The 24,140-nt window shown below is 39.9% G+C and overlaps 2 protein-coding genes across 10 annotated transcripts in view; both read left to right on the top strand.

The window, feature by feature from the left end:
• The window catches only part of LOC137135612 (E3 ubiquitin-protein ligase MARCHF8-like), a 67,626-nt gene extending 44,982 nt beyond the window's left edge, over positions 1 to 22,644 (top strand). For 5 of the 9 annotated variants that reach the window (XM_067519949.1, XM_067519959.1, XM_067519967.1 and 2 more), the window contains 6 exons: positions 3,100 to 3,150; positions 10,591 to 10,670; positions 17,420 to 17,600; positions 18,602 to 18,737; positions 20,255 to 20,269; positions 21,397 to 22,644. In XM_067519949.1, the coding sequence (XP_067376050.1) occupies positions 3,100 to 3,150; positions 10,591 to 10,670; positions 17,420 to 17,600; positions 18,602 to 18,737; positions 20,255 to 20,269; positions 21,397 to 21,701 (768 nt within the window). In that variant the 3' untranslated portion in view covers positions 21,702 to 22,644. The other 4 variants (XM_067519984.1, XM_067519976.1, XM_067520002.1 and 1 more) reach the window with 2 other exon arrangements.
• Positions 10,677 to 17,413, top strand: LOC137135596 (uncharacterized). The gene has a single exon (XM_067519916.1). The coding sequence runs from the start codon at positions 10,712 to 10,714 to the stop codon at positions 12,089 to 12,091; it is 1,380 nt and encodes a 459-aa protein (XP_067376017.1). The 5' UTR covers positions 10,677 to 10,711; the 3' UTR covers positions 12,092 to 17,413.
• Positions 22,645 to 24,140: the final 1,496 nt, after the last annotated feature.

Here is a 24,140-nt window from a genome sequence, read left to right as displayed (position 1 = left end):
GCAGGGATGCTTCTGAATATGACCTCTCCTCCTCTGTCATACTCTCCTAAGCTTCTTTCTTTTCACAAGCTCAAGTCTTCAGGGTCCAGTCTGAAAGTTGTGTTATCAAAGGCTGAAGCTGCTAACAGACCCTCAGAGGAGGAGAAAGACAGACACAGTGGACTGTGAAACCTGAGCTCATCTTTATCAGAATTATGCATGAGCCCAGAAAGTAAGGTCCTTTAAAGTCTAAAGCCATGGAGGCAGAATATGTTACTTCCAGACCTTCTGCTGCAGGTAACGCAGAAAGAGGACACAGAGAAATGGTTTTGATCTATCCATTTCTCATCCTCGGTCATCTTCAGTCTTTTTGCTTTGATTGCTGCTGTCTCAAAGTCATTGTGTTCTTGATATTTCCCAGAAATCTTTAGACTGGGCATTTATGCGTTTTAAAGAAAGCAGGATTATGGGCAAGGGTCCCTAATTTGCCCCCCCCCCCCCCCCTGTTATCTCCAACTTATACCTCCTGTTAAAACTGCCTTTCATTCTCTTGGACTATTTGACAATTGATTTTGTGCACAAATTGTAGCCATTGAAAGCTGTATTTCCTATTGTGTCACACTGTGTTCAGGACAATGAAGAGGTAATGACATAGAGATGGATGGGAGCTACTCTGCTTAATACACTACTACAGTAGCAAACAGAGATTATTTTGAGTTACCTATTGTCAAGAACATACAAATGTCAAAAGGCTTATTTCCTGTCCCCATTTCAGTACTTTTACATGTGAATTTATAACTTTAAGTTGTGTTTCTGCTTCAGCCAGGAAGTAGATCTTAACACAAATTTAGCAGACTACAACACAAAAACACAGCTTGAAGTTTTAAAATGCTAAACACAAGCATTTGCATTTGACATTTGATTTAATTAAAGGAACAGGAAAGAGCATATAGACATTTCTTAAGAATTTTGTTTTCTTCTGATAAAAGCTCCTTATCACATCAGATAATGAAAACTTTCGTAATTGCTCTGCAACCAGTTGACCATCAGTGTGTTACAAGTTATATGTAAGACTTTGCCAAGTGTTTAATTGCACTATATAGGGTATAGCCCTTTGCTCCCAATAAACCAAATATCCATGTGACAGATGTTTCAGTACAATGTGCAGGTTTGAAAGGACATGCAGTTATGGTTGTTTAATAGGTTTTGGTGTGTTTGTGTGAGGGGCGGCAGTGGCTCAGTTGGTATAGTGGCCGCCTACCCCCTATCAACCATAGGGTTAGAGGTTCGCACCCCACTCTTGCTGACCACATTTAAAATTGTCCCTGGGCAAGACACTGAACCCCCAACAGCCCATCTCCATACAACATGAATAACATTCTCAGAGTCAGAATTTCCACACAAACCCACTAAAAGATTGTAACCGTGATAAAAATTATACCATTGAAACATCAGCTTTTGAACATTGCATCCCTTTATAATTGTTTAGCTCAAAGCTGTGTCTGAGTACAGTCTCACAGAGCAACTGTAGACTCTAGAAAGGCAGGTCACTGCAACAGAACTGAAACATCATGTTTACCCTTGGAAATTTTCAAAACTGTTAGAAAATAATTGCCTAGCCATTTTTTAATTCTTTAAATATAGGAAAAAAAAGCACGCTCAGTATCAACAAATTAAGTAAAGTAAATTTCAGTGTAAAATTACAATAGTCAAATTAGCACAAAGTAAATATAATTAAATTATTCCTGGTTGAGGTACTGGTTGAAGTGACATCCTGTGAGCAGATAAGAACGGGGGTTTGGGTCAATAGAGGCCCAACAGTAAATGTGTCTGCTCCAACCATTAAATCAGTGACAGCATCTATGTCTGTATGCAGCTGAAACACTCTCCCCGCAGAGCTGATTTCCCTTTGCGAATCCGTTTGTGTCCAAAGTGCTACAGCTCTGTCAAACCCAGCGTGAACTCAGCGTTATGTAACTATGATTGATTACTCATTAAGGAACCACGCAAGGGCTTTAATACCCGCACTGAATGCAGCACAACACCCAACACCCCAGTGGCTGTTTATCCCAGTCTCTGTTGCAAGCAGAGAACACTGAGTGGGAATCGAGGATCATTACAACTTCAAAACACAACTTGACTGTGCTGACGGTGGAAATGCGGCCTGTTGCACTTCCTGGGTTATGATACAGATATTATGACAAGATTTTATTTGGAGTTCGGATGGATGGTGTTATGTAATCAACTTGACAACCTTCATTCTCGTGCCAGAAGAACTTTTACCAACTTACGATGCCAAACAGCTCAGTCTCTCAGTGCCCTGAGCTGCTTAGAATGTCTCAGTCTAATTAGCGCAGCTCATCAGACAGACAAACCAGGAATTATTTCTACCTATTCTTAATATAATGTGCATCATCATTCATATGATCATATCTACACTATTTTCAAAGTCAATACATTATTACTTAAAAATGCTTTTTAGAATTTTCCAGTGTCAATCTGTTGTACAGTTGGTCCACTGCTCTGGTACTGGCAAAAATAGCTCAACTGTTGGATGGACGGATGTGAAATGTACAGACATGCATAATTTCCAGTTTAATAATTTCTTGTCGTGTTTTTAGTGATGCCGTGGTCTTCAGTGTCGTAACAAAGTTGTGGATTTTGGTAAATTCCTGGCTCCCATTCCATCTACTTGGCTCCAAATTCTGTTTTAAGACCAAACAACTGATTAACTGACTAGCTTTGCACATGCATCAACCATATTTAGTGCTAATTAGCAGATGTTAGCTTGCAAACACGCTAAAATAAACACGGTCAACATAATACCTGTTTAACGTCATATTCATTGTCATTCTGAGAATGTTAGTATGCTACCTTAGTTCAAAGACCCACTGTGCCTGTACATGGCTATACACTATTAGTGTGCTGTTTGTTCTGTTTCAGTTGGTCAAATGTTAATTATGTGTTCGTGTCAAACAGTTAATCGTTGCACAGCACCATTCATTACAAATGAAATGTGATGCAGATTGTAATTATAGGGCAAATGTGAGCTCTCAGTATGCCGCATGCATGTACAGTTTTTTTTCAAACTCATTGAAGTAGTTTTTTCTCTCCTTACAGAATGAAAAGCCTCTGGGTCATTCTGCAAGCAGGTCCAGCAATATATCAAAGGTGAGTAAAGCACACACAAATGGTAACATTTGAATGAGAGGTCTTCCTCGCCACAGAGAAGCAGAAAACAGAATAGTGTCTGTGAGGTGAGTGGAGATTGACGGAACAGATGGACGTGCAGTGGAGTGAGAGCAAAGGATGGATAACGTGCCTCGCTTCCATCACATCGCCCCATTCAGAGCTGCCTTTTTGATCACCCACCAGAGAACAGACGTGTCTTTACACCTCATCTCCTCAGCTCACTGTGGCTCTCTGCCAGACGGAGTCACTTCTCTGTGACTACTGTCTTTCTCTGTTTTCTCCCTACTCTTCTCCTCTCTGTTGCTCCCTCAAGCAAACGTGCATCGAATCTGGCTCCAGGGTTTCCATCCTTGGTCCCCTGAGCCTCTTAGCAGATAAACCCTGTACTTGTGCTAATAGATGTCAGGGCCACTTCATCACCAAAGGGACCGCTCTGGCAGTAATGTTTGATTTACAATCCAGGAGCTCTTTAAACATGAACAAGAATGGTGTTGTTGCACCTGAGTGTTAAATAGTCCTAAAGTTATGGTTAAACATACTCACGCCACTCACTGACTAGAAGGATATGCACTATGGTGTGTAGCTTACTAAAACAATCACTAGTACTTTTTACAAAAAGTAAATGATTGGTTACCATATTGGTTGATTTATTGAACTGACTTTACAATTGAAGAGAACTCTGATACTCTGATACAAGTTTGTAATGAAATAATAATGAAATAGTCAATTTTTTCTATGCAGTGCAGTTGCACAACACAGACTTTAAAGATAGTGATAGTAACACAGCTTTCAAATGTGTTTCTTGATTTCGTGATTTGGCTCTCACTGGGGATCTTATGATGATGGGGTTTTTTTTCCACATTTTCCCACAGTAAAGCTTGATTGATACACCAGATTTTCTAACAGTGTAGCGGGTCATGCAACATAAGCCCTCCAACTAATTCCAGGTTGGGAATTTGGTATTGAAAGTAGAAGTGAACAAAAGTCTCCTTTACAATCACCCTTTGCACTCTGTCATTTTGCTGTGTGCTCAACCTTAGTGAGTACAAAGTCTGTACAAATTGAACCGGAAAAAGGTTTAGTAATAATTTTATCAAACGTTTAGTAAAAGTGAGAATGTGACATGTTTGAACCTGCGTGTGTGATTGTATTGTCTTGTACATCTGTTCTTGTCATGTCTTCCAGGTCAGTGACCTGATATCATGTAACTGAAACTCATTTACTGTATGTAAAGGTGCTGTTTGGTATATTTACATACATAATATATACATCTGTATTTCCGCCAGTATGTTAAACTACTCCTTTTAATGGTTTTCAGAGATGTTGCAATATATATGATGAGCATAATTGAGTATATAATACAAGTCAAGTCAAGAGTGATAGATGTTTTGTTGTTGTTTTTGTTGTTATACCAAGAATGCCAGGTAGCTCATCTGTAAACGGGGGTGGATTTAATTAGGAATGGTTTCTGGACACCATGCATTTAAATTAAGAGTAGTACTGTAGTGTGTGTGGGAGGGGAGGGGGTTCATAGAAACTATGAACAAGATTCTTAAGTTTGACAGTTTTAATTAATAATCATTAATCCACTTGCCAGAGTTTCCATTTTCTTCCTAAAGGGAAATACCACTGACTGGCAGGTTGTAAATCTGTATGAATTGTTCTCTTGGTGGACAAGTCTGCCAGAAGCCTCAGTGGTTAAAGAAAGGTTTGATTCGTTGCACCACTTTGAGTAACTAAGCAAAAACAGCACAAGAAATCCTCCCCAGACTCTTGACAGATATTGATAAAGACTTAAACTAAACACAAGATTTAACAGGCGATTATTTTAGCAGATTATTATCAGTAGCACACAAAGTTCCTGAAACTACTTATCAAGAAAGCTGCTTGAGTAACAATATAATCTGTGATACTACAGGCGATGACTTTGGCGTTTATAGATTTCCTCATTTTGTGCAATATTGGCAGGATGAGATGGAAGATTTTCCTGATCTCTAATTTACTCATGTGCCTATTCTTAATGGATGATCTTAATACTCTTTTGTTTTTTATTCATTTTCTCATGAGCTCCAGCCAGACTCGATGTAAAGCCACTAAAACAAATACTGCATTTGTACACATGGCACAAATTAAAGCTTAAGCACTATGACGTATGTCTGTCAAGAAACGATGACTCCAAGTGATATTGTTCTACGCAAGTAACCACAGCATTTGCCTAAGAAAAGCGTATTTCCAACTTAGCATGACAATGCAGTCTGACTTTGTGTGGCACAAACCTCCAAACAATTTGCTCATTCTGTCAAACCACCTGCTCTAGTGTTATGGTGATACCCTGGTAGGATCCTATGGTCCTTTTACTATGCTTGTTAGCTTTTAGCTTTTATCCGTGTAGATATTCACTCTTGGTGTCTTCTAAGGAACACTCATAAAAATATCTACTTTGTTGGTACAGTATCCAGTTACCTGTAACATCCCCCCTGGAAAACCTGTCATGAGACACACATGTCAGGAAAGAGCCAATTATATAATATCAGTAAACCAAGCTGCAGCATTTAGCAACAAGCCAAATTGTTTCATGAACATGATTTTTGCCTCAATCTGTGAGTTTATCGATGTGAGGGATTAAGGTGCATGGCCTTAGATTTAAATGTACATGTGCATCCAAAGCTAAAACCTATTCGGTCTTTTGTGCTCTATACTTGTTAGTTCATGGTTTCATTTGCACAGTGTCTTTTATTGAGCTGTTTAGAGAACAACTCTCCTGATAATTGTGAAGGAATAGTGAAGTTGAAGGGTAAAAAAAATCTACATTTGTCTTTAAATATCGGTCAGTGTTGACTATTAAAAAGCAGCTATAAAAGCTTTATCTGAGTGCAGAATGTGGGCTGAGGACTGACCCTTGATTTGGCTCGAGTAGACTTTCCACTTGGTGAGGTCAGGAGTCTTAGCTGTGGCAGTTTCTGTATTTAGCACAGTGCCATGGAGCTGTGCATTACCTCCTACACTGTTTGGGAGGGAATTAAAGTATTACAGTCTTCAAAAAGACACAAAGCAGACACCCACCACTCAGTGGGTTGCTGCTGATAGTTGGCCAAACATCTGTTGGTGCTCTAAAATTCAACCTGCTGCTGTTTTGCAGCATTTCAGGCTCCATTGCTGCAGTGCACACTTTGGGTCCAGCAGATCTCGGCTGCGCTGGTTTTGGTGTTTTGCTCAGCTTGGCTAACCACTCACAAACCGGACACAGAGCCAAGCCAGTATTTTGAAGAAAGTTAAGGTAAATGGTAATATCTTAGGACACATCTTGTTTTTTTCCCCTTTGGTAATACTCAATGTTAAAGCAATGCTCATTTTTTGGGTATGTGCTGAAGCTTGGCAGAGAAAACAGACATGAATGGTTTCATTACAAAACAGTTTTGTTGGAAAGTGCTGTTATTGCTTATTTGTCTACAGAGTTGTAATAAGACACTTAGGGAAGATGGATAGAAAGGCACTTTATTTCTCAAGCAACTTGATCACATTTCCAGGCTACAAAAGCAGATTGTGCTATGTTGTCAGCTACCCTATGAAGGGATACAACTATAATGATTATTTAATAGATTAATTTACACATTGTTCCCGAGTTAATATATTTAGATTTTCACAGGTGTGAAAAATGTGTGAAATGTACCAATTTTAGGTTATCTGAGCTCAAGATAATAAAACGGCATATTCTCACTTAGTCACTTATGACTTGCATCAGCATTCCATTCATCATTAAGACTGGAAAACATTTTTCAGCGTACTATATAGAGATCCCTAAAAAGTGGCCAAACATGGTAGTCTGACATTTGTTGTCAGACAACCTATTGTTTACAATATTTGATGTCCGCTGTGTATGTCTGCTAAATATCTGTGATAAAGTTTTCCTTAAAGCTAAACTCACCTTTAGCAGGGGAGTTACTGAACGCATTATGTGATTGACCTGATTTTATTCAAAAGAACGGTTTACATGAACTTTTAGTAATAATAAGAAGTAACTGTTTATCTAGTTCTAATGCTGCCACTTTGAAACCTGTCAAGGATTGAAGCAGCTGCCCTGATTGCTAGTTTCTGCAAGCTCTCTTGAGGCCCCACTGCTGATGGATGGGCAGGATTTTTTTTAGTCTCAAGTGCTGGTAAATTGATTCAAATCAACAACCTTTCCTTCTGCCTTCTGCACAAACTACTGCCTCCAAATCATCACAATTAGAGCTCTAATGTGCTTGATGTTACTTTAAGAGAAAGTTAAATAACAAAATGTTCGGGTTTTTTTGTTTGTTTGTTTTGTTTTTTTTGTTTATGAGTGCCTCATAAAAAATAACGTCTTCACTGATGGATTTTCTCTGCTTGTTTAGTGTCAGAAGAGATTAAGTCTGAGATTGAATTTCAAAGATTTGCTCCCACTTCGTTCTTCTTTGATTACGTACTAGGCCACTGTTTAATTATAGTAACTAGTCTTTCCCTTTGAACCATCTACTGCCTCAATCTCAAGCCAAGCCTATTACAGCAAGTGACAGAACTATAAATATTCTTAAACCATGAGACAGGTGCAGTTTACTGGGGTTTAAATGAATACTGGGTTCCTCACTTTTCATTAGCAGAATTACCTTGAGAAGCCAACAATGACTAAGCTTGGGAAAATGTAAAATAAAAAACTATAGAAAATTGCTGATTTAAAAAAAATGAATTTTAATGAACGTTTGCACTGCACTCGAGAAAGCATCTCAGCAGTAGACTAATGACATCTTGGCTCTGTGATTAGCCTGCATCAAGCTTATAGGTAGATACTTTATGTATTCCTATTTCAAGTGAAATCAATGTAAAATAGTCTTTGCAGGCACTACAAGCCTAAGTGGAATTAAGTGAGTTAAACTTCTCAAAAACCTCCTAGCCAGTTAGTTTAATTTAGTATATAGACTAAAAAATACATGTTAAATCTTTTTAACTTTCACACAAAAAAAGGGAAAGAAATGTAAAAATTGACTTACTAGTGTTTGTCAGAGCTATCATACGAATCACATTGTCTATTTCATGTAACTGTGCTTTTTTAAACTACTAATTATGTAAAAAAAAAAAACTGAATAAAGAAATATATCAGTTGAGACACTGATGTGAAATTGCTATTAATTAAAATAAGCAAATCTTGACATTGTGCCATTGATTTTAATGTTTTAAAACTTTTAGTCACATAATCGTTCAGCAATGTGTCCAGCTTGTTAGATGTTTCTCCCTGGGAGGTAGTGATTCATTGTTTCTGTTAGATTTTAAAGGTTATTCTTTGAAAGAACCCAAACCCTAAAAACTACATTTCTCGAGGTGGACACAATGGAGGTAGGTAGGTAAAAAGAATAAAAAGAGAATAAGAAGTAGGAAACGGGATAATTAATCCATGGATGAAGTGTGTGTGTGTGTGTGTGTGTGTGTGTGTGTGTGTGTGTGTGTGTGTGTGTGTGAGGATGGAGGTTAAATAAGTATTTATGATACTATGATGACAAGGGAAAATATTTTAGATTAAAAAAAGTGTCAAAACTGCTTGACACTATTTTTCAGTAGTTGTTGAAATATCATCGCCTGCAGTGTTTTGATCATCCATTAAACACAAGCACTCATTTACTCATCAAAGGTGCTAAGCACAAGAGAGACCAGTGATGATGAGAGCACATGTTTAATAGATGTCTGAAGAATCATACAGGCTATTGGGAAGTTAATTGTTATTAACTCGACAATGATATCATTACACTGTTGTTAAACTGTGAGCGCAGAGACAGTTCATTGTCCCACTCACAGGACGTCAATGGTTAAAAGACATGAGATGTATGTTCAGTCAAATAAGGAATTAGGATATCAACCTGATACTTCCTAGTGACCTGTTGCTTTAGATAACCATATGTCAACAGTCTAGTTATCATTGGAGGATAAAGTGGCTTTTAGTGCTTTCATGTGACCTTTTTGCCTCTCGCCCACCTGTCAGAGCAGTCTGAGTTTTATACATTTATAGCCCAGAAAGCAGGACCCCCCCCAATATTGGCCTTGAAGGAAGCCATTAGAATTAAAATAAATAAATATTGAACAGAGATGAAAACATTTGTAAAACTGATCTTGGATGAACTATTAAAGAACAACAGTTCAACAGGAACAACATAACTGGGGAAAAGGAAGCTGAGCAGTGTGTGTACACATAGAACAACAGGCTGAAGGGCATAGCTGGACATTGAATTTCCTATTGATTGGTGTCAGGCTGGAACTTACAAATTTCCCCTTAGTAAGAAATGAAATCAATAGGTAATTAGTCTCTTCTTAAAATTACTAGGCCACCATGTCTTTAGGTTAGCAACCCAAACACTATCTGATCCCATTCTTCATGTCAGCCCATGTTCACGACACAGGATATGGTCCGCTCTGGAAACTGGAAAGGAAATTTAACATTAAAGTTATTACACTTGATTGACTTGCTCATTCTAAGCACTGGAGGTTTTAATCTTATGACCAATTTTAATCCACTTCAAAAATGCAGCACCACCAAAGAATTTAAAATTAGACATTATTTGACTAAAGAAATAGCAGCATCTTAAATAATGCATCACCGCTCCTGACTCGCATTCTCATGCGCGTCGGCAGCCTTGTTACTGACCTTTCATGTGTGCTCACTTTTGGCTCGTTTCTTTCAGACAAAGTGGATAACGACTGAACAATCTTGTAACTTTGTTCCTAGAGCTCTGCAGTAAATATGGGGACTAAAATTTGATCACAACCAACAGAAATGGTCAAACAAACATAAAGCGGGCAAAGAAAATTGGTTGGCTTAAACCAGAATGTTCCTTCTTAAAATGCAAGACCGTTTTAAGTAATACTCACAATACGGTTGGCAAAAAAAATAATAAATCCAAAAACTACATTAGTTAATGCTGAACACATTTTTATTCTAACAGCCTTGTACCTGCAGGTGCACCTGTTTAAAGTTCTCTGTAGAGACTCAACGAGTCTACAGCCTCACATCTTCCACCTGTGCCTGTCTCAGTGCTTCATTCTTCATAGCTCCGTCTCACAGCCTCGGCTGTTCTTTGCTCTGTGATGTACTGAGACACATTTTTCCCTGGCATTACTTTAATCAGATAGATTAACTGCCAGTATTGTGTGTTTCCTTTTTATTATCCTGTGCATCAGTGCGTGACACACTCTCTCTGTAAAGATCAGATTCAGGCACTGACAGTCTGATCGTTTTCATAACACAGGACCTTTTCTGGCAACACAGGAAATATGATTGTATCTTGTTTGTTGAATAATACTGTAGTTATTTCATTTTAGGGTTTAGTAGATGTGCCATGATTGTATTTTCTGATCTAATCTGTTTTCTCTTTTCTTTGTTCTTGGCTTTTTTTTTTCTTACGCATTCCTCAGGCGGGAAGCCCAACTTCAGTCAACGCTCCATGTAGTTTCTCAAGGACGTCGGTGTCCCCCTCCAGCCAGGACATCTGCAGGTACGAACCATTTAAAACTCCGCTCACGCCTTCTTCCACTGATGGAATTTATGTGCACAGTTTGTGGATGCACTTTGTCAGCTCATTACAAAAAATTAAAAAATGAATTCTCACTCCATTACTTGGTGATGGATAATGATGTTTTTGACTTTACCCTTGAGCAACACACTGTCACTGTTAGTGTGTATAAAATGGATTCTATAGTAACATGGGTCATTCAGTGTTACTTTCATGCAGAGGTAAAAACCCCAAAGTGGTTTCTTTTTTATTTTTTAAATTCCTTTAATTTCAAATGCATGACATCTCTTCCATTTCTCTTTTTTTGTCCTTTCCCCATTCTTTCTCCTATTCCTGTCCTTTACCACTGTCGTCTGTCACATGTTCCTCTTTCATTAATGCGCATGCACAAATACTCTCACACCAGCAGTCAGGATCAGAGCTCTCAGAAGAAGAACTCAGTGGTTCTACTGAATTCTAATGGTAAAACCTGTCAAGGTTCAAGGGGTATTTCAGTGACCACGCTCTGCACAGATGATCTACCAGCTTCTAAACAAGCCAAACAACGAGACTGGCTTTCTGTGCTCCTGCCCTCCTCTATCAACAGCCGTCCCAGCAGCTCGCTTAGGTTTTCTGCGTCTCTGAATGATGTGGGCCAGCGAGTGGACAATCTATGTCACGGCCTGCACTTTATAGATCGAACTTGCTCCGAGGGAGAGCTAGAGCTGAAGCCCGAGCCTGCTCAGCTGCCTGGCTTGGATCAAAGTGTGCACACACTCAACGGCAAACTGGCTGCAGCACCGACACACCAGAACCAAAATCCAGCCCTCTCAACACGCACCCACCCTCACCTTGTCCCATCCTACACCAATAACTACAAATACATGTTGGGCATCCCTAACTCTAGTTGTCTCCAATCTAACCCCATCACTTTCATCCCTCCTCCTTCTCTTTCTAACAACCAGCTCCACCCTCTTCACTCCCCAAGAGCCAACTTTCTCCGTCTTTTCCTCCCCTTCTCCCGATCGTCGACCTCGACCAGCCTGCATTGCTCTGAGCTGGGCAGCTACGCTTCTCATCTCCACATCACTAAGTCCTCTAGCACCCTGTTGGAAGGCAGCGAGGCAGGGTTTCCCCCTGAGGACATAGTGGGAGATGATGATGTGTTTGAGGAGGACTTGCCCAATCAAGCTCCAAAGGGAACAGGCCAGCTGGCAAAACCAGAAACAATCAGTGTGGCTGGGCCAGGCACTCTCCTAGCTCCCCTGTGCTATATGGATGAGGACAGCGACTTGGACTGCTGCCCGTCCCCTTTGTCGGAGAAAACTGGGCCACTGTCACCCTATTCACTATCTGGGGATTGTTGCAGGTGGGTGATTGTCTGGATGGTGCAATCCACACCCACCCTTCCTATGATTTGGTAGAGCCCCGGCCACCCCTTTGTTTTTAGGTGGCACTGAAGCCCAGAGCCCTGTGGAGTAGTCGAGAGCTTCTTATCCTGTAGTGTAACTACCCAGCAAATGTCATTAACCACAGCAGTATCTGACCTCAAACCCTATGCTAATCCAAAGAATCTTGACACATACACACTTACAGTAAGTCCCCACATGTTTCAACACCCTACGTCTTGTCCCCCAGCTGTCCTGATTCCACTCCTCCTGTGTGTCTAGAGCAAAAATGTGGCTTCATTTAATTTCACGTCACTTCATTCACTTTGCTGCCATCACTCTTAGCGCAGCCATTTTTTTTTATTGTGCTGTCAAGCTGTGCCTTTTAAATAACATTTCATTGTTACTAGATTGATGAGGCATTAAAATGTCTTATATGGCCTGTGATTGATTTGCCTAGCGCGTAGTTTTGCAGTAAATGGAATAGGGGTGATGGTAGTATGTACGAAAATATAGAAAAGAGAGGGTAGGGTCCATATTAATTAGCATTTAGGAGAAAAATGTGTTTCTGCGACAGAAATAGTAAAATACAGGGAAACAAGGCATGTAAATCTGAGTGGGTCAGCAGGGCCACCATCCGTCTTTCTCACAGGGCAGCCAGTGTGTGGTGTGATTTGCAGAGCCAGGCCATGGTAGCGATGACAGATTGTAAGTAATATCTGATTAGACACCAGGTCAAGGCTGCATGCCCCCTACAGATCTTAATAAGTCACCAAGAAAAGGAAATTTAAGCCCCTCATAGATCAGATTTATCTCTTCTGAAATACATTATCTGAATTAATGAGTGTCAAGTCTTAAACATTAAGTAAGTAAGTATAATACTTGTTGACTCCTCCGCTGTACTGTGTACATGTACCCCTTTCCAGATTATACGTCTAATACGTCAGCGGTGGACTGATTGAGAAACATGGGCTAGAAAGGTGAGGGTCAAAGATCAGAAGGAAGATTATTGGCTTAGGCTCTAACTGTGTGTGTACACACACAGAGAGAGACACACCTACACATAAGCTTGTGCAAGCCTTCTGTCAAGTGGTCTAAAGCGTGAGCTATAAGGGGAGGCTGATCTCACCTGAAAAGGTGTGTGCGGTTGAGCGACTGTTTTTCAGTTTACAAAAGCATATTCATTATTAGTCAGTTTTTATTTTATTTACAGCTTTTCATCTTAGTGGTAACTTACTATATGTTGTTATCCAGAAGTGCCATATATGAATATTTAGATATTTATATTGGCTAGAAGCTGTCTTGGTGGTGCATTGTTATGTTGCTGGACACAGCAACAACTTACTCAGTATAGAGACCGGAAAGTCTGAAGTATGTCTTTAAATGTATTATTAGAGTCAGGGTCTTTGCTTTGATTTCCTTCTCTCTTGCTCCATTTTTTGGATTTTTCCTCATCTACTTTTAAGCGTTTCATAACTTGTCTGCTATATGCATTTGCATTCCTACCCCCTTTACACTTGCATTAAAGTGCAAAGTTATCTACTTTAAACTTTAAGGCAAGTTTAAGACCAGTGTAGCCCCACAAAGAAAAGTATCATTTTTGGCCGAGTGGGAAATGTTAATATACTTTTGTCCCCCAGCTCTCCTGATTCAACTGCTCCTGTGTGAAGAAGTAAGTGTGAATATATCAGTAGAAGGATGCTGAGGTTGGAGCTGCCAGGCAGGAGGTCTAGAGGAAGACCAAAGAGGAGATTTATGGATGTAGTGAGAGAGGACATGAAGTTAGTTGGTGTGAGAGAAGAGGATGCAGAGGACAGGGTTAGATGGAGGCACATGATTCGCTGTGGTGACCCCTGAAGGGAACAGCCGAAAGGAAAAGAAGAAGAAGTGGGAAAGGGAGGGGAAAAAGGGAAATGGCTTCCAGTGGTGCCCTTGCTTTTTGAATTGTGTTTTTCTCTGATTAGCATGTCTCTGGTAGAGTTTAGAGCTGAAACTGTTAAAGCAGACTGGAGACAGTATGGTCGGAGTAGGAAGCAGAACCAAATGCTTCAGATGTCCTGCTCTGTCTCAAACCAGCCTTGTGAACACCTGCGCAGAAATGCAGATGATATGGGAATATAATAATAATGACCTGCGAAAATCATTCAACATATGGGCAGAACAGAGAATACCTTTCGGGATCATAAAGTCACACACAGAGAGTGGAGAGTGCAAAGATAATCTAAACATTACAAGGAAGCAAACAAGAAAGAACAGGAAGAAAATGAATGCCTCACCATGGCCGTAATGCTGCTGAGTTTGTTTCCCTCTCAGCTTGTGGTGCTTGTGATTTCCCGACTCTGTTTTTCTTCTCACATTTTAATGTTGACATACTCTAACGACGCCTCTGCCATCTTAAAATTACTGTTAAACAGGGTGCGTTTTGGCTGCTCAAATGTTGCAAATTAAATTTCAACTTCCCGCCCATGCCTTGGGATGCTTGGAATGGGCTGCTGCTGACACAGATGCACTTAATTTAGCTGCATATTTGCAAGATGGTTTAGGATATTGATGTTAATCTGGTTAATGTATGGAAGTATGTTATGCTGAAAGACAAAGCAGGTTTTTCTGTGCTCTTGTGAGATTTTTGCCTTTTTAAAGAGCCCCTTTGAAGCATTTAAATCAAATTCCGGCTGGAATCTTTACCAAAAACCTCCATTTCTTGGCAGATGATCTGTTCAGCTGCCACCACTCATATTGTTTACTGATCATTTTATTCCTCCTGTTTCTCTATATGGAGGTGTAAGGATTTTTCGGTGGTCCTTCTGCACCTACACCTACTAAAACCACATAAACATTAGAATTATTTATCTAATCTGACTATGCTCTTGTTGTCTTTTAATCTTGTAATGCTTTGGCCAGATCAGCGATGCCTGAAAATAGACATCATGTTTGCTCACTTTCTAAGTGTGGATGCAATGCATGTGGGTGTGCATGTGTATCTTCATGAGTTCTTATCCCAGCCTGAACCGGGATGAGGACAATCCAATTTGAACACACTGGTCTCTTCTCCTCCTTGTCCATGCTTTTGTTTACTTGTTTCTTCTCCAGAGAGAGAGCGAAGTTCCACTGCTCCATGCATCTCATTCAGAGGGAAAAAAAACATAACAGAACTGAAACAGAACTCTTTCCTGCTTTATGCATCTGTGTATATAAACCAGTAGAAAAACTAGATTTGAAGAATAGGCTGAACAAACTGCATTCCTCACCTTGTATAGCTTAAAATCTTTTACCTATTAAGGTTGGGACATCATATGCATCTTGTTCTATTCTACAGATTGTCCTCCTTTTACCATTGCTCTATTATTCTAGCCCGAGACATCAACCTGACCTTTAATTAAAGGGTACTTGTGGTGGAACAAGCAGCAGCTGATTTGCTGATTTTTAACTTGACTCGGAGGCAATGAGTTACTCTAATAACCTTCTCCAACCTCACATTTTTTCCCTTATCACTCAAACTCTTTCCTTTCGCAGACTACAGTAATTGACTTAATAGTGAGTGCATACTTGGCCTTCTCAAACACGCATGTGCATTCATGGCATCAGGTGAACAGACACACTTTTACTTAAACTGAACGGCCAAATACACTACTGCTTAGTGTGGGTGACTAATAGATTCTGTCTTCCAAACCATCAGCTGCCAGCATATGTCATGTTGAGGAGGAAAGAGGGACCACTTCGTTCTGATATTACAAATCTGATTGGTTCCTCTTACAGAAAACCCTGCCCAGCTGTCCTTAGAGGTAGCAGACACCTAATCGATTGTTCAAGTTGTCTGCCTGTTAACTTGAATGGAGTTGCTTGTAGGAGCATTACGACATATTGCAGTGGTTTTCCTAGGAGTACTTGAACCCAAGAGGGTACTCCTGCAGTTCTCAGGGGGTGCATAAAAACTACAATATGCAAATTTTAGGAATGAAGCTAGCTGTAGTTAATATACCAACACTGTGTTAAAGCCTGTGGCCTCTCATATCTCATACACACACATGGTGCCCATTCTCATCGGCATGTGGAGGGGTAGAGCCTGCCCAGCGAGGAATATCTCTGCAATGCTTCCAGTGCTGTTATGCGAGTCTGTGTCAACAGAACCTTTCCATATTAAGATAAGCTATGGAGCATATCTCTGCTAAAAAAACAAACAAAAAAAAAACAAGTTATATACGATTTCTTTTTTAAAGTTGAAGTAATTTTATTTTAAAAAATATAAAGCCGCACACTGGACGAGCTGTAACACCTGAGCGCCATGTTAATTGAGTCTGTGTAAACTGCATTAATATGTAAGTAGAGCAGTCTAAACAGTTCTCTAAAAAGAATGGATAATGGTCAATGCAAAGCTAGAAGTAATAAAAAGTGATAGAAGTAATGAATAAATCATGCAAATTTATAGCGAAAGGTAATGAAAAACAGTTGGAAAAAGTCAACTAAATATAATAAAAGGAAAAATTGTTAGCTCACTGTTGGTTATAAGCAGTCACATGGTCAAAAGAAATGATAACCAAAACATCTAAAGGGAATAAATATAAGCAGTGGATAGTGGAAATATTTGGTATTGGTAGTAGTATTTATAGTACTATTGCATACTTGAATTAAAGTAAATGATAAAAACTGATTGTAAAACGATCCACTATTAGACAGTTTGTTATTCATACATACAAGCACATTTGGAAAACCACAGAAGGTGTTGATCGCATCCTGCGGCTGCACGTCTACTTGCAAAACAATAGCTCGGGAACCAATAATGATTGGACGCCACTGCACTCACGTTGATTACTCTGTCTGCACTTCCTTTGTGTGTCAACCGAATATAGTTTTATCAAGCAGCTTGTATCAGTTCTCCCAGCACTGAAACAAAGACTATTACTACTTCAACTGCGCAGAACCTTAAATGAGTTCTTCTTTGCGCAGCTTGTGCTGCAACATTGCATGAACACGGATGACTGTTTTCTGAAAAGATCATTTTGTAAATGAAGTGCTTTGAATCAAATTTATTTGTCTTGATTGAGTTTATTCATGTGGGACATGTATTGTGCTCTGCGTTTCAGGTCTTAATATGCTTTTATATCTGTCAAATTATATTCCCATCTGCTGCACATTCTCTATCTGTGGCAAATGAGAATTTAAAAAACTCTGTTTCATACACACTCATGGAGAATGTTATAAGTTTTCTGAGATGTCAAGTTTGCTTGAGTTTGGAGAAATATCTGTCAGCTTAGCCTGAAATGTTTCTCGTTTTGATCTTTCCTCTACTCTGTCTTCCTTCTGTTGGAGCTGTCTTGCCTCTAGCTTAGTGTTGACTGTGTTGACTGTATTCTTTGGCTCCTGTAGGATTTGTCACTGTGAAGGCGATGATGAGAGTCCTCTGATCACACCCTGCCACTGCACAGGGAGCCTGCGCTTCGTCCACCAGAGCTGTCTACAGCAGTGGATCAAGAGCTCCGACACTCGCTGCTGTGAGCTCTGTAAATATGAGTTCATCATGGAAACAAAGCTCAAGCCGCTGCGCAAGGTAAGACACAGTTTACATGTGTACAAATACGCCCAAAGTGGATTGTAAAGTCAAGTACTGTTTGTGTTTATTATTTCAGTCTCAGTTGATAAATTCAGGCCGTCCTTGTAGCAACCGAACTTCACATCCCTCTTTTGTTATGAAGATGAAAATGCCAAAAGCAGTCTCCAATCTGTCACGCTGATAACACGAGCATGACACTGAGCTTTGAAGCCATTTTCATAAGTGTAATTTCTTGCAGGGCAGAGGGGAGGGGGGGGATTCATTTCAAATGGTTTAGAGGCAGTACACTTCCATTAAAGGCTCTTATCAATCGCTGTGGCCTGGAGATAGCAGGACACTCTAATTAAAATTCCTCCACCCTTCATTAGCTGCACAAAAGGCCTTAAACAAATGCTCCGCTGTTAATAGCTTCTGAATCCCACTGGTGAACATTGAAGTTATTTGTGTGGGAGAGCGCAAAGAAATTTGAGATGAGGATGTCGGTCTTGCCGTAAAGTGTTTATCAAAGGATGCTTGGTTTAATCTCATACTGCAAGACTCGCTTCTTGCCAGAGCAACCCTGTGATTGTTTAATTTCATCACTGAATATATGCATTTGGATGTTCTGGGAGCACTATGCAGCTTATTTACAAAATTGATCTGATGGCGCTGGCTTTGTTTTTTGTTTTTTTTTCTTACACTGGGCTCATTTCCTGATTATGCAGCCGTTGACAGACAAGTGTCTGTTACAGTGTGTAAACTGAACTGTCAGCAGGCGGCAGAGTACCTGGCCTCTGTGCGATGCAGATCACATATCACTTTTCTTCTGTCGCACTCGTCCTGTCAAGACATGTTATGTAGTACTGGACCTTGATCAGAGCAACTGAATGCTCCCCATTAAATATTTAGCTCATACTGTGAGCTGCTCGAGAAAATGACCAAAACCCCATTGTTACGTTTCTTTGTGTGAGTCTCTTTGAAAACAGTTTTAACCTTCTCAACCTTACTCTCTGCTGCAGTGGGAGAAGCTACAGATGACGGCGAGTGAAAGAAGGAAGATCGTGTGTTCGGTCACCTTCCACATCATTGCTATCACCTGCGTTGTGTGGTCCCTCTACGTTCTCATCGACAGAACAGCAGAGGAAATCAGACAAGGTCGGCACAACCTCAGATGTGCACACACACGAACATACACATGAGCGATAACATGGCATCATTTGTCTTAGATGGAGTCCTGTGTCCATCCATTCATCCACTGTCGCCAAGTCATTCATGCACAATATTTAGTGACAAATCTGCATAACTGCTGTGTTATTACAGTGGTGCGAGTATTGAGTATGAATAGTGTGAAATATTATCAAAGACTGGAATACATGTGGGTGTAATTTACTTGCAGAAACTATGTGGGCATTGAAGAAGCAACTGATACCGAACAATGGTGTAGAAGCATTAGCTGTTGACTTCAGAAAATATTTATTTATTATTTTTTTTCTTTTTAATTTATTTAAATGTTTTTGGTTACACTCAGTTCAGTTCAATTCAGTTCATTATCATTTCAGATCCATTAAAAAGATAAACAGATCGATTTGATGGCAAAGAAGAAAAGAGATTGAATGATATAGATGCAAATATTTTTTTCAAAGATCCAGTTTGAGATGGAGACTTTCAGTCTGAAGGTACTGCAAAATGGAGTTCGTTCTTACTTCTTCAAGGGACTTTTTGTGTGCATGGTGTGAATGAAAATGGCCGCGTTGAAAGTCAGTTCATGGTTACTGTTAAAAGAAAGACTGAAACCACTTCAGTTTCTTCATAAAAAATATAAGCTAAAGCCAGTAGCCACTTAGCTCCGAATGATCAAAAGGCAATACACTTGGCCCACAACTAACACTAAACCTCACTAATTAACACAATATATTTTCCAGAATGTATCCTCTTTGGAAAGACCTTGTTTGTTTTTGCTGCTGCTGCTCATAGACTGTAAAAGCAACAGCAAGTAGTTGGTACTGTAGGGCATTATACTAAGGTTAAGAGTAAAACCGTGCTCATAGCTCCCAGACCCGGAGCTGCTCTTCAAATCCATCCTGACCTAAGTGGGCAGAAGAACTACAAGTCCTAGAAAGACTGGCACCTACATCCTCAGAGTGCGGTGCCCTCTTTATCTGGGTTAGAACTAGAGAGGGATGGTTGAATGGTGAGCTGCTGTACGATCCACTGGCACTGTGTCTGCTGCCCCTCATTCCTCTCTGGCATATTTGGCGCTTCTGAGCTTGTGTACAGATGGAAGAGCAGGCTGTGCCTGGTTAGTCCAACCTGATGATTCAGACTTGTTAGCATCCCTAAGGGCTGTCAGGTTCAATCACCATGGTGATGCCAAATAGTTCCTCACCAGTCGTGTCTGTCTTCTGCCAAGTCACACTGAACCACAGTTGTTTTGTTTTTTTTCTCTGTTTTCCTGCAAAGATTACTGCGGAGATGGATCTAATGCACCTTAAAATTTTATTATATTTATTGACAATGTTGAGTCATGGACTGGATGTGTACATTTGCATGATGAATTACGTCCTAACGTGTGCAACTGTAATATTTGACTTATCTTTAAATTTCTGCACTTTGCCTTTTCTGTTTGTGTGTCTTGGTAATACATGATACTTACACTCTTTTTACTCATGCAGCCGGAAGAATCCCAGGTAATCAATTCATCTTTAACCTTTTGATTTTTAAACTGTGTTTTCCTCTTCGACCTTTCTGTCAGCTGCATCCTTTTTTCCTACTGCAATTTACACCCCTTTCCCTCCCTTTTTCTACCTTGCCTTCAGGATACTTTTATACTTTTCGCACTTTAAGTTAAGTTGTGTTCTCACAGCCTTCCAACATAATTTTTCATAGTTTTGTTTTTTTGGTCTGTTATAGACAAACCTTGCTGATCTGTGTACACGCAAAAAAAACAAGTGCACTGGTTTAGCACTGGTTCCATGCCTCAAAGAAAAAAAAAAAAAGGTTACTTCAGAGCCAAATCAGGGAAACAACAGGACTACATTTGTTTATTTAATGATTTTTAAACCATCAACATGCAGAAAATCATTAATATCATGTGAACTGAAGATCCCTTTTCTGTATTAGTGTATTGCGATGATGCTTCAAATTTTGACAAGCATTTGTGCATCCCATTATAGCATTTTTGATTCTTGATGCTTCACGGTCTAATGATTTACAGAAATGTTAAAACTGCCATAGAGATGTTTTGCACCATTTAGCAAATTAACTACAAATACTGTTAAAAAAATTACTGCTAACCTTTTTTACAGCCTGCTGTAATCATTTAGTGGCATTGTTCCAACTGATCAAACATGTGTTTGTTTTGTTTGGAGGATAATTTGATACCTTGAAATATAAAAAGCATGATTGATTGATCTGTCAGATAATGAAAGGAGAGACAGACTGACATGTAATAAAGGTCCCTAGTCTGAAATGAACTGGGAAGATTGAGTTTCCACTTCATGTCATTCATGGCATTCAACATTTAAAATATTAAAAGAAAAAATAATTAATCCATGTCCAGATTTATGTAGTTATATTAACACAGTTTCAAGTGCGGAAAATGTTCAAAAGTCTGAACTGCAGTAGTTTTGCATTATCAATGTATTGTGTGTAATTCTTGAAAATCATGTGGAAAAAAACGTAGACCGTGTTTTTGCAGTTGCTCTTGAAAGTACATGTGAAAATTTGTAGCTATGTCCTTCTTTTTCTGCAATATTTTTGACAGTCTGTGTTTGACTTGTGCACGTTTCTCTTGTGTCTATTATTTGTTTCTCAGGGATCCTGGAGTGGCCTTTCTGGACCAAGCTGGTTGTGGTAGCCATTGGCTTTACAGGTGGACTGGTGTTCATGTACGTCCAGTGCAAAGTCTACATCCATTTATGGAGGAGACTCAAAGCTTACAACCGGGTCATATACGTCCAGAATCGTCCAGACACGTGTAAAAAACTGGTGCTGGAGAAGCCGCCTCTTGTTGAGCCTAGCCTTGAGAACAAGGAGGCTCTGGCCCCCACCCAGTCAGATACAAACTCCTCCCAGTACACAGAGACAGAGGACTACAGTATGGAGGTGCTACACGTCTGACCACAAAGTCCATGCCGTTGGTTGTTCTGAACATGCAACACACAAACATACAGGCCCACAGTGAAGAGTAGCAGTCATGGAAAAGCTCGGTGACTGAGGAGCGACCAGACACTCCTCTTCCTCTGATCCCAGACTGATCCACTGTTCACTCCTGTTCCTACCCCGGTCCTCTGGGCGTCTTATGTTCCCAAGACTCCATCCACAGAGACAGACAGACCATGACTATATTCTTCTATTCAGTCCCTGTCAGACCTTATTCTTTCCTCTGCCTGCACGCTTAATCAATACACTCGCCCTTTTTCTTTTCCCAAGACCGGACAGTGTTTACTGCCTTCTGTAAATGTTTGAAGAGGTCACACTACACACACGCACACGCACACACACAGACACACACACACACACACACACACACACACACACACACACACACACTCTTGTATGTATACATCTGGGAGAGCAGGACTGAGATAAAGCTCAAATGGCTCCAGAGGTCTACAGGTCCCTGATACGTGGTTTGTTTTCTTGTGGGTTTGTTTGATTTATTAGTTTTTACCTCCTGTGAGTGTTGGGTGTAAGTCACCGTGGATCAGTATGTAGCATCGTGCATCGGATCACTGGAACGTTCCAGCCACTGCCATCTCCGTTGCTATGGTCTGTCAAGTCTGCGCTGGTCTGGATCTGACCACGCCTTGGTCTGGACATGCATCAAAGCACTTTTGTTTTTTAGTTTCCAGAACAATTTCCCTCCATTTCTTTAGCCCCATGTGTCTTTTGTTTAATATAAAATAAGTCTTATAGTGGGGAGACCAGCACGCTCAAAGAGAAATGGAAAGACTTTCTTATTTGACAGTTTACTGATTTGCACACACCGCGCACACACACACACACACACACACACACACACACACACACACACACACACACACACACACACACACACACACACACACACACATAAATATGGATGACAAAATAGGAATTGGGTTAGAAAAGGAATTGTGCTCGAATTAACATTTGAGCCCCTTAAAACTGAAACAATGACGTCTGAATAGTTCAGGCTCAACCCTCTAATGCAGATCGTGGAAAATCCAGCCACATGATTTCTCTACCACAATTCAAACTTTCTGAAGGCTTTGAGAATGTAAATTTTATTTTAAAAAATTAAGATTTAAAAAATAATAAAATATATTAAAAAAAAAAAACGATTTTGTACTGGCCACAGGAAATGATATTATTTCCATGTCTTGGTGATAAGAGCATTTGGGCATGAACAGCATCGCTCATGTTTTTCTATCATGTTAATGACACAGTATTTACAGTGTGATTTTCCATGTGCAGTTTTTAATATGCTGATTTGTTTGCTTAGCCATTTTATAAACCTTGAGAAATCCACAGCTACCTGTTGTCAGTCTGTCCTCCAGCTGCTCCTATTATGCACATTGTGCATTATTGCCCCCAAATAGTTTGGATTAAAAAGCAGGCAGACTGCGTGAGTTTAATGCAATTGCTCAAAATAAGCTCTGGCTAATTTTGGCTGCGTGAGTCTGGACCTGCACATTACAATGCATCTCTACAGTTATGTTAACACACTTCAGCAGAGTATAATTTTCCAGTGACAGTGTTTCAACGTGACAAATTGGATCATTGCCAAGCATTTCATACAAGTCTCAGTTTCAGTCAAAGTGTCTCTCTTTTCTGTTAGGAGTTATCATGTGTTGCTTCTCATTTGGCTTTTTTTTTTTTTCTCAGATGAGAAAATGAGAAAAAAGGTCGTTAAATTCATGAGCATAGAGAGCATTTATTTTGCAATAAAAGCAATGTTGTACATGCAAACATTTGACAGGTACCAGTACCAGTGACATGTACATAGTGTCCATCACAACACACAGGAGCAGCACCTGCTGGTATGTAGCTGAAGCTGCAGTCTGAAATGGGCAGCAGTGGATTTCTCATGGTGACGTGTTTTGGGGCTTACAGTCATTGTAAGTGCTTTAGTGTATGTGGGAGCACAGCAAAGCCAGGCTCATGTTGAGCCTCATAGCCATTCCAGCAGCACACACATTTTTAAAAATGTCTTTGATACCAATATACTGTCTGTGAACTTTGATGGTCCAACAACATACCTGACAGTTACTGCTCAGCAGCGGCAATAAACAAAATCAGCGCTTTTTGTTTTTCAACAGTACATGCTGTACTTGTGTATATGCCCAGTGGTTACTTGAGATCTGGAGTCTATAATTTTAATACATAATATGAGCCGAGGGAGTTGTTGCTTGAAGCTTGTCTGAAACTTCAAAACCCATATGGCTCAGTGCAATTAGACAGATAAAAAGTGCAATTACCCTTTTGTTGTTGTTCTATTCTGTAGTTATGTACTGGTGTTTCATGTCCAGGGTGTCCTCTGGTTATAACAGATTACTTCTTCATTTTGTGTTGTAT

The sequence above is a fragment of the Channa argus genome, chromosome 1, assembly GCF_033026475.1.
Source record: "Channa argus isolate prfri chromosome 1, Channa argus male v1.0, whole genome shotgun sequence".
NCBI lineage: Eukaryota > Metazoa > Chordata > Actinopteri > Anabantiformes > Channidae > Channa > Channa argus.
Note: the sequence above shows the minus strand (reverse complement) of the source record. Positions and strands in the feature narration are given on the sequence as shown.

What these genes read in the sequence shown, in the direction of transcription:
- LOC137135596 (XM_067519916.1), top strand. Translation starts at nt 10,712, where the DNA reads ATGGAATTTATGTGCACAGTTTGTGGATGCACTTTGTCAGCTCATTAC.